The sequence below is a fragment of the Solanum dulcamara genome, chromosome 2 (genome assembly GCF_947179165.1).
Source record: "Solanum dulcamara chromosome 2, daSolDulc1.2, whole genome shotgun sequence".
NCBI classification, from domain to species: Eukaryota; Viridiplantae; Streptophyta; class Magnoliopsida; order Solanales; family Solanaceae; genus Solanum; species Solanum dulcamara.
The window spans coordinates 75,852,351-75,863,349 of NC_077238.1; the positions used below are offsets into that span (position 1 = coordinate 75,852,351).

Sequence of the window (10,999 nt, forward strand, 5' to 3'; positions counted from 1 at the left end):
GACGTTGGTGGTGGTAGTGGCGTTGATGTCTCCCTCACTTGCCATATCCCTTTGTAGAACTTGGCTCTGATACCACGTTGTCACGGACTTAGACTTCACGCTAAGACTTCCGTGCGGCACTTGACAACTTACTCACAAATCTTTCACGATCTTGCAAGTTCAAGTAAGCCTTTATGACTAGATCGCTAAGGGAATGCTAGATTATAAGAAGATAAGATAGCTTTTATGAAGAAGGCTTTTTGTATTGGTTTGGAAGAATGCTTGTTTGCTTGATGATCTTCTACAAATGAATACCCCTTCTATTTATACTACTCCTAAGGGGCCTAAGTATAAATAAAATTTACTATACAAGTCCTTCCATATTTACAAAGAAGTCCCTACTCTAGAACTCTCCACACACTCTAGAGAATTCCAAGTCTTTCAAGACTTCTCTACAAACTTCTACAAGAATCTAGAGTCTTCCACTAACCTCTCCAAGACTCTAGGTTCTTCTACCTTCTTCTAGAATTCTCTTGGACATTCTAGAGCCTTCTATTAACCTCTCCAAGACTCTAGATCTTTCCCCCGTCTTTATGATCAAGTGGCGGGTCATGACAAAAGGCTCAAATATGCTATCAAACTTTGAAAAAAGTCTCATTTATGTCATCCGTTAAAAGTTTGGCTCATCTATGCCATTGCCGTTTGAGAAAAAGATTCATTTATGCGATTATTTTTAACTCCGATTTTGCAAAAATACTCAAACAATTTTTAACACTTATCTATTGTTGTTTTGAATCAAATCTACTCTTTTTGCTTCTTCTTCTCCAAGAACACATGAAAAACATCAAGAACTCTGAATTTTTAACTTCTTCAATTTTTTATGAAATTATCTCAAATTTTAATAGTAGCATTCCTCCGAACTAGATATCAAAATTCAATATCGTTTGAGCTCGAATTCAACCTAACCCAACAAGAAACACTTAAAATTTCTTCAAAGTTTCAAAACTTTAACCTCCTTTAATGGTGAAATTTTCACCACAACTCCAAATTACTTGAAATTTTGAACATATACTCAAAAAATAATATGTTAAAGTTCACTATGTCTATGTTCAAATTTTTAAGTGATTTAGAGTTGTGAAAAAAAATTATATCATTAAAAGAGGTTAAAATTTTGAAGAGATTTTAAGTGTCTTGTTGGGTTAGGTTGAATTCGAGCTTAAAAGATATTGGATTTTGATATCTAGCTCGAAGAGATGCTACTATTGAAATTTGAGGTGATTTTGTGAAAAATTGAATAAGTTGGAAATTTGGAGTTCTTGGTGTTCTTGAAGAAGAAGAAGCAAAAAGAGTACATTTAATTCAAAACTCCAATAGAAAAGCGTTAAAAGTTGTTTGGGTGATTTTGCAAAATCAGAGTTAAAAATTAATGGCATAGATGAGCCTTTTCTCAAAAGGCAATGGCATAGATAAGCCAAAATTTTAACGGATGGCATAAATGAGCCTTTTCTCAAAGCTCGATGACATATTTGAGACTTTTTCCCTTTTTTATGAATTTTTATTTTGCACCGCTTCATACTTTTTAACCTACTTTTTAGGTGTTGAAAGTTATAATTTTGTGTAAGACAATCTCCATATATATATCTACACACACACACACATATATATATATATATAACTTTTGAATCTTTTTGATATAAGAGAAGTTTTCTTTGTAACGATAAAGCTAGTTAAAAATTGCTTTAGGATAAAAGAAGGAAATAGATTCTCTCTCTGAAAATGCTCTCGGCGTAAGTTAGCCTACCTACGCCGGTGTGAAAGCCATGGTCAGGGGTAGATGTAAGGTACGAGGGCAAGCTCGTGGAAGGATTTGTGTGAATGAGGGAGCACAAACCCCAACTATGCTAGATCTAGAAGTAGGTGGCACTTCGCTAACCTCGCACGGAGCGGCTAGGAGATTGCAACTGACTACACCACTAGGAGGCAGTATGAAAGTTCAAAAGAGTGTTGATTTAGGATTATCAGGAAAGGAAGCTACAGATCTTAGTGAAAACATAACTGAATTAGAGAAGATAGATATAATAGTTGAACCTTGGGGGAATTTGTTCAAACAAAATAGAGCTGCTGGAAGTGGTATGGCCCTAAGATACATTCCCCTCAGTTAATAGAAGGCAAAATGGTTATTCAATTAGAGAAGGAGGAGGTGGAATCTGAAGCAGAGAAATGGAAAAGATCTTTAATCGTGTATGCTATTGGGAAGTGCCCAGGTTATAATGCTATGGCGAGATTTGTGATTCAAAATTGGAATGAGCTTGAAACAAGCATCTCCATGCATGAGGAAGGGTATTTCATAGTCAGATTTAATACATTGGCAGACATGCAAGCAATTTTGATGAATGGGCCTTTTACTTTTAATTATCGGCCCTTGATCATCAAGCTATGGAGTGTTGAATTTGAGTTTAGTAAGGAGTTCCCAACTCAGATCCCACTTTGGGTGACATTCCCAAATCTACCTTTAAGCTGCTGGGGATGTAATTCACTGAGTAGAATTCTAGCTCAATTGGTAATCCTAAGTATGCAGATGAGTGTACTACCAAACAAATCAGGGTGTCTTATGCTAGAATGTTGATAGAAGTTGATGTAACTAAGAAGTTGCCAGATGAAATTTATGTAATGGATCCAGTGGTAGAGTTTTTACTCAAACTGTCACTTATGACTAGAGGCCCATGTTCTGTGAAGTATGCCAAGTCATTGGGCACAAATGTGATCCTCAATCCAGGTATCCTAAGCCTAGGAGAAGAGACGAGTGTGCAGAGCAAAAGAAGCTGAAACAACAATGGGTACATAAACTGCCAGATAAGGAGATTACTCATTCTGCTGAGAAAACACTGATGGAGAATCCTGTTAATGCAAGGGGTATGTCTGCTACTACTCCTGGGGTTAAGGAACAAAATGATAAGGGGAAGAATCAAACTGATAGCACTACATTGAATCTCACCAATTTTCCAATACTGGAATCAGTACATGTGAGTAACAGGTTTATGAGCATTCGAGAAGCAGGAGCATCCACAAGTAATCTTCCACCAGATAAAGGAAGACTCACACATTCAATATAACTTGGTTATTTTGGAATGTTCGAGGGATTAATAAGAGATATAAGTAGAAAGAAGTAAAGAAATACCTCCGTAATAAAAGTATTATATTAGCTGGTTTGATTGAGACAAGAGTGAAGCTCCACAATGCAAAGAAGATGTTAAATAACATAAGGACTGGTTGGGGACATCTTCATAATTATCACACTGCTACAAATGGAAGAATATGGGTTATTTGGGATACGGATATCTATAATGTTATACAGATTGAAGAAGAGGGGCAACTAATGCATTGCTTTATAAAAGAGTTAAGGAGTCAGGTGGAATGTCACATAACTGTTATATATGGATACAATACTATAGAGGCAAGGAAAGTTTTATGGAAAAAGCTGTGAAGTATAGCTCAAGGTATTCACAGTCCTTGGTTTTTATGTGGAGATTTCAATGCTTTACTGTACCCACAAGATAGAATCTCCAAGAATCCTATACAATTGACAAAGGTCAAGGATTTTGCTGAATGTATACATGATTTTCTACTTAATGAGATGTCATGGAAAGGTGCATATTACACTTGGAGTAACAAACAATCTGTGATGGATAGGGTGTATAGTAGAATTGATAGGGCTTTGAAAAATTATGAATGGATAATGAAGTGGGGACACTTGACATTAGAGTATGATCTGCCATACATTTCAGACCATTCTCCTATGATATTACCAATGCATAGTAGACAACAACAAGTGAAGGTACCATTTAGATTCTTTAATGCTTGGGCTGATCACAAAGATTTTAACTACATTGTACAGCAAATTTGACACTCAAGATCACCAACAATAAGCATGAAGAAAGTATGGAATAAATTGAAGTCTTTGAAACCTAGGCTCAAAATGATGAATACTGAAGCCTATAAGCCTATTACACAGAAAATGGAGCAAGCTAGAAGTGAGCTAGCAGCTATTCAACAACAAATTAGAATTCAGTGGAGTAAAAATTTGCAAAACCAGGAGAAAACTATTATGCAGTAGTTGGAGAAGTGGTCACTGATAGAAGAGAGTGTTATGAAACAAAAATCCAGGGCAAAATGGATACAATTGAGAGACTCTAATACAAAATATTTTACTGCTGTGATGAAAGAAAGAATTCAAAGAAAGCAAATTACTGAGATCACATCACTTGTTGGGGTAACATTGACTGAACCTAAGGATATCCAAGAAGAAATTATAGCATTCTAAAAAGGGTTGATGGGATCCACTGCACAGAATTTGCCTAGTGTAAATAAATTAGTAATGCAAACAGGACCTACTTTATCACAAGACCAGAGGATTAAACTATTGGCTCCAGTAACAGAAAATGAAATACAAGAGAGCCTGACTGCTATTGGTGATGATAAATCACCAGGAATAAATGGCTTTAATGTTGTCTTCTTTAAAAAATCATGGCACATTATCAAGCAAGGAGTGATTGAAGCTGTTACAGAGTTCTTTTACACAGGTACTATTTATAAGACTATTAACTGTACCACTATTACTTTGGTACCCAAGACTGCTAATATTAGAGAATACAGACCTAATGCATGCTGCTCTATAGTATACAAACTGATCTCCAAAATATTAGCCATAAGAATATAGAAAGTGATGCCTACTATCATATGTGAAGTTCAAGCTGATTTTCTATCAAAGGATACTCAAGCAAGATTATATGTCCTAGATGTCTAATCAAGATTGATATACAGAAGACCCATGATTCATTGGAGTGTCCATACCTAGAACAAGTTCTGGCTGAGTTGGGTTTTTCAACAACATTCATTGGCTGGATCATGGAATATGTTAAGTCAGTGACTTACAGTGTGATGCTAAATGGGGAGCCACTTCCTCCTTTTGCAGCTGCTAGAGGACTGAGACAAGGAGATCCGATCTCTCCATATCTATTTGCAATAGCTATGGAATACCCTAGCAGGCAACTTAACATGCTGAAAAACATGAAGGACTTCCAATACCACCCAAGATGCAGTAAGATGAATATAAGTCATCTATGCTTTGCAGATGACTTATTATTATTCTCTACAGGTAAGCTGAAAGCTGTTAAGTGTCTACAACAGGCTTTTGACAAATTTTCAAAAGCATCAGGGCTACAAGCTAATCTCGATAAAAGTTTAGTTTATTTTGGAGGAGTGTCTCAAGCAATGCAGAATAAGATTATTACTCAATTGGGATACTCTTTAGGAGAATTTCCTTTCAAACAACTCGACGTCGTCGTCACCTGCAAGATAAGATATTTAGGAGTTCCTCTATCTACTCAAAAAATCACCTTTACCCAATGGAAACCACTCATCGACAAAATCACACACAATATTACTTCATGGACAGCAAAGACTCTATCTTATGCAGGAAGGACTCAACTCATACAAACTGTCATCTTTGGGATTCAAGCATATTGAGAACAACTATTCATGCTACCTTTAAAAGTAGTAAAGCTAATTGAAGCACATTGTAGAAGTTTTCTGTGGTCTGGCAGTAACACCATTACAAGAAAAGCATTAGTTGTTTGGGAGAAAGTATGTACTCCAAAATATATGGAAGGGCTTAATATTACCAACATCAACATATGGAACAAAGCTGCAATAGTAAAATAATATTGGGACTTGGAACATAAGGCAGACAAAATGTGGATTAAATGGGTGCACATTTATTACATAAAAGATCAACAAAAAAGCAATGTGCAGGTGCCAAAGTAAGCCTGCTGGATGATCAGGAGGATCATAGAAGCAAGAGCTTATGCTATACAAGTACAAGAAGCTGGACAAGTAAAAATACTATAAGGAAGGTATATTGTCACCTACTTGGAGATCACCCAAAGGTAGTATGAAAAAATTTAATATATTCCAACAAAGCAAGACCACAGGCAAGATTTACTACATGGTTACAATTACAAAGAAAGCTATTAACGGTTGACAGACTCCTGAAATGGGGGCTGGAGATAGATGAGAAGTGCAGTCTATGTCAACTACATAATGAGACTAGAGAATATTTGTTTGTTCAGTGCTCTTTCACTAAAGTTGTGTGAGATAAAGTGTTGAAATGGATGCAAAGAACGCAATATGATTTGATCAATTGGGAACACCATTTGCAATTGGTTATTAAACTATCCAAAGACAAGACTACTCAAGCTCAATTGTTCAAAATGGTATACCCGGAAGTTATACATGCAATATGGAAGGAAAGGAATAGTAGAATATTTGAGAAGAAGAGTCACACACACGAAGCAATAGCAAAGGAGATTGTATATGTGGTATGTGTTAGAGGTCCAATCCAACTGCAATCTGTCATTCATAGCTATGTATTTCCAGTAACAATATTCTTAGGTAGCTCGTAATTGTATTTTCTTATTTTGAGATATAGCTTGATGAGTTGTAACAAGCTATTGATATGTAATTCCCTACTTTGGTGATTAATAAGCAATACTTAACTACCAAAAAAAAAATTGCTTAGGTATCCAAATTCCACTTCGCATTATACATAGGAAATCAACATTATTTTTCATGTATATATAGTAGAAGATTGAATTCTCAGTTCTTTTTTATCTTTATTTTTTGATATTTTGAATTCTTTAGTGAAAATCTTTAGCTCTAAGTACACTTGATTGCAAGTTTGAATTTTCTTAATTCCCTAGTTGACTTGTTCAAATTCCTGGTACAACCATAATATATACACACATACTAACGTATATTCCTCGATCCAAAATTTATGGAAATTGAATGCACAAAGCTCAAAATATTGTACACATTTCTAGAACATCAACAACTATGTCTTGAAAAAGAACAAGTCAATACGACTTCCAAAAAATTGCCACTAGATTCATTACTCCCTCCGTTTTTTTTTATTTGTTAAATTTTGATTTGACACACCTATTAAGAAAATAATAATTGATACAGTGAGTTTATCATTTTATCCCTATTAAATAATAGAGTTTTAAACATATTTATTCACTATATCTTTCAAAGATATTAACTCAATATTAATTGGGGGTATAATAAGAAGAAAAAAATTATTCTGATTTGTCAAAATTGACAAATAAAAGAAAAATCAAATTAGAAAATAACAAGTAAATAGGAATGGAGGAAGTATTAAACTAAACTAATCATGTGACTTAATCCGCAAAATATGCAGCTCAAAATGCGCCACTAAAACTCACACGTTACATTACATAATTTAGTGTATCTATACTTGAAACGAGACTATAGTATTATATAAACACAAAAAAAAATGCATATAAGTCAATCTTAAAGCTGGAAATGTGCTAGTTGCTTTTTGTCCTCTCTTACTTCTCATATTAAGAAACTATAAACCTTGGATTTTAATGATGATATAAGTATTATTTTTTATGAAGTAGGACTTATTGGATCTTCACATTGTGTTGGTCTCCTACAACTAGGTCGAGCACCTGATACACTTATTTATCATTGACTATATTTTGTGGGTCCAAGTAAACATGAAATCAGAGGCAGATCTAGGGAGAATTCTGAAGGTCCACCTAAACTCATTACTTTCAGCTCGAACTAGTTGTACATATGAAAGAAAAAAAGAATGTACCTATTATCAAAAATCCAATTTTAGCGACAGGAGATTTAGCAACGAATCCGTAGCTAATTTCTATTTTGTCAGTGATATATAAGATCACACTAGCTCATTCTGAATTCAGTTGACTTTAGATGCTATTATGAGTGTATATTTAATTTTGCATATCCGTAACACAACTGAGAAGAAAATTTGCACATCCTTCGCCAAATTTTTAACTCCCCACTGTCTTAATTAAGGATGAAAATACTAGTTAAATATTAAGGCAAGAAAAACAATTGCTATGCTGTATATTATATCTATAAGCATATAGATATCAGCTATCATATATTTTGCATCGTCTTAAACTTTAAGGGATCAAAGCATTGATTATCCAAAAGAAAAAACTCATGGACTCACCTCATAAGCCAAGATCTTTTTCCCCTAATCTGTTCTTTTTCTTCCTTCTTGTGTCCTCAAATCTCCTCACTTTTTCCATTTCTAACACCTTTAAGCACTCTTCTTGTTTACTATACCAACAAACATATAATGCCATTGCAGCAACTAGAGATGATGATATTCAAGAATCTGATAAACCAGCAGCTGATTTAGACCTTCCATCTGAGTTCCTTGCTTTCACATCTCCACATAAACTACCATTTGGATTCAGCAGAAACTTTGATTCTGACGAAATCAACCCTCCGGTGGGGCGCCCGTGCACCATGTTCCCGGATTTAATTCGTCGTTACATGTCATATAGAGTCAATGGCTCTTGCCCTGATGATGAGATCCTGGGACAGAAGCTGCTTCTCAAAGGTTTGTCTTCAGAACTAATTCAGAAATTGTTAGTGTGGAAAGAGATTATTCCTTGTAAATATAGGAAACATTTATACAATCAAACCTCTCTATAACAACGTCGTTTGTCCTGATATTTTTGGTTGCTATAGTGATATGTTGTTATATACAACATGTAGTATAACATAACATGAAAAATCGGTTCCAAAGGGAACTTGTCCGTTATAGTGAAATGTATTGTTATAGAGAGGTTTGACTGTATATATAATTCCTATAATTGTGTAAGTAGGAAAAGGAATTAAGTAATTTGTTCCTCAAAATCTCTTCTTTCTCTTTTTCTGTTTACAGGTTGTGAGCCTCTCCCTCGCCGCAGATGCCGTCCTGCTTCTCAACAGGAATATGTTGAGCCTTACCCTCTTCCTGAGAGTCTATGGACTACACCATCAGATTCATCTGTTGTTTGGACAGCATATACTTGTAAAAACTATGAATGTCTCATAAACAGGGTGAAATCTCAGAAATCATTTGATGATTGCAAAGACTGCTTTGATCTCAATGGAAGAGAGAAAAACCGTTGGTTGTCGACAAAGGGAGCTGGCCTTGACTTCTCCATTGATGAAGTACTAGCAGTGAAGAAACCTGGTACAATCAGAATTGGACTTGACATTGGAGGTGGTGTGGCTACGTTCGCGGTAAGAATGAGAGAAAGGAACATAACAATATTAACAACTTCAATGAATCTCAATGGTCCTTTCAATACATTTATAGCATCAAGAGGAGTCATACCTTTGTACATAAGCATTTCACAGAGACTTCCTTTCTTTGACAACACACTAGATATAGTGCACTCAATGCATGTGTTGAGTAATTGGATACCATCAACACTGCTACACTTCTTATTTTTCGACATCTATAGAGTTCTTCGGCCTGGTGGGCTGTTCTGGCTTGACCATTTCTTCTGTGTTGGTGAGCAATTTGAGCATGTCTATGCTCCCCTTATAGAGAGCATTGGATTCAATAAGGTCAAGTGGGTCGTAGGGCGAAAGTTGGATAGAGGCCCCGAGCTGAATGAAATGTATCTTTCAGCACTGTTGGAGAAGCCACTCAAGAATTCTTGGTGACAGTATTAGATGTTTCTTTTACTTTCTTACTTTGTTAGAAACAGAAGAGAAAGGAGGGATCTTTCAGCACTGATGTTTTTTCTTCTTTTTTATTATTTACTATCGATTCGTTTTAGATTACATCTCTAGATATAAACTAACAGTTTGAGGTAACTTGAGTATGAGTTTGTAATGTTTGTGGACTAAACCCTGATTAGCTTTCAAATTTGCTGGTGATGCCAAAAACCAGATTTCATATTCAGAGCGTAAGATTTTACTCTTTTAGTCGAAATTCATGAGGAAGTGATCTCATATGGTCGGTACCAGTGGCGGACCCAGGAATTTTATGAAGGGAGTTCAAAAAAAATTAAACACGCTAATCAGAAAAAAAATGTGCTTATTCGGATTCGTTATTCGGAAACTGAGACAAGGGGCAAAATATTGAACCCCATTTGCCACTAAGCTAGTCCTTTGACTTATGCTCAGGGGGTTCAATGTTAAATATATACACATAACTTAAAAATTTTATCTTATATATACAATGTAATTTTTTAACGAACACGTGGGTCCGCCCCTAGTCGGTACGGTTACAAATTGAATGGAAGAAAATAACCTTTTCAGATCTCTCAAGTGTAAAAATGAAAATCTCTCGTACAAAGGACATAAAACTAAAAACAAATTTGTAATGGGTTATAAAATCAAATCTTCTTGTTCATGGATGAAGCACCCAAGCAGTAATTAGGAAAAAGTGTTTTTTTTTTTTTTAAGTGGAGAGCCAAAGTGGAACAAGGTCTGGGGATTGAAGCGAAAAGCGAGGTGAAGCACACAATTTACAAAAAAATTAAAAGCATCTTACATGTATGGATCTAGTACTAGGTACTATAATAATCAACTCACAATTGAAATAACTAATTTCAGCATCAATGTACAATAATGCCAATACTAATCCAACCCCTCTAATTTGTGCTTCAAAGACTCAGAAGGCTGACGTTTGGATCATTTTGTGCATCATTGTTTGAAGCACATGACTTCACCTATAACCCTCTGTAGACAAAGGAATGACTTTTAACACTGTATATATTATTTTGTCCAAGAAGGAATAACATCAAAGAGTTGGAATTTAGAAAAGGAAAGCTTGGAATTGGGACCACTACACAGAGCTGAATTAGAAGAAAGCTCCACCAGAATTAGTGGGAAAAGACTGAAACCATTTTATGAGCACCAAAAAGACAATAGCATATGACTTAGCACATTGTTTTGTCTATTGGTAAGCTAACCATCACTTTTATGGGGTTGAAGAAATTTCAATCCATGTGGTCAAAGTTTAGTTTGATCATATCATATAAACACTAACAGAGTACTCCCGATCCTAACCCAAACTCAGTACCCGACTTTTGACCTCGAACACGAGACCCAACTCTCAACTCTTGATCCCCAACCCAGCACCCAACAACATGACTCTTGACCCAAAAATCAACCTGAC

General features: G+C 35.4%; 1 protein-coding gene across 1 annotated transcript; it reads left to right on the forward strand.

Moving 5' to 3' along the window:
• Nucleotides 1-7,949: 7,949 nt before the first annotated feature.
• On the forward strand, nt 7,950-9,757 carry LOC129877258 (probable methyltransferase At1g29790). The gene is made up of 2 exons (XM_055952749.1): nt 7,950-8,437; nt 8,765-9,757. The coding sequence occupies exons 1-2, from the start codon at nt 8,032-8,034 to the stop codon at nt 9,535-9,537; spliced, it is 1,179 nt and encodes a 392-aa protein (XP_055808724.1). The 5' UTR covers nt 7,950-8,031; the 3' UTR covers nt 9,538-9,757.
• Nucleotides 9,758-10,999: the final 1,242 nt, after the last annotated feature.

What these genes read in the sequence shown, in the direction of transcription:
- LOC129877258 (XM_055952749.1), top strand. Translation starts at nt 8,032, where the DNA reads ATGGACTCACCTCATAAGCCAAGATCTTTTTCCCCTAATCTGTTCTTT. An exon ending in ACAGAAGCTGCTTCTCAAAG is followed by an intron (nt 8,438 to 8,764) that starts GTTTGTCTTCAG and finishes TTCTGTTTACAG; the next exon opens with GTTGTGAGCCTCTCCCTCGC.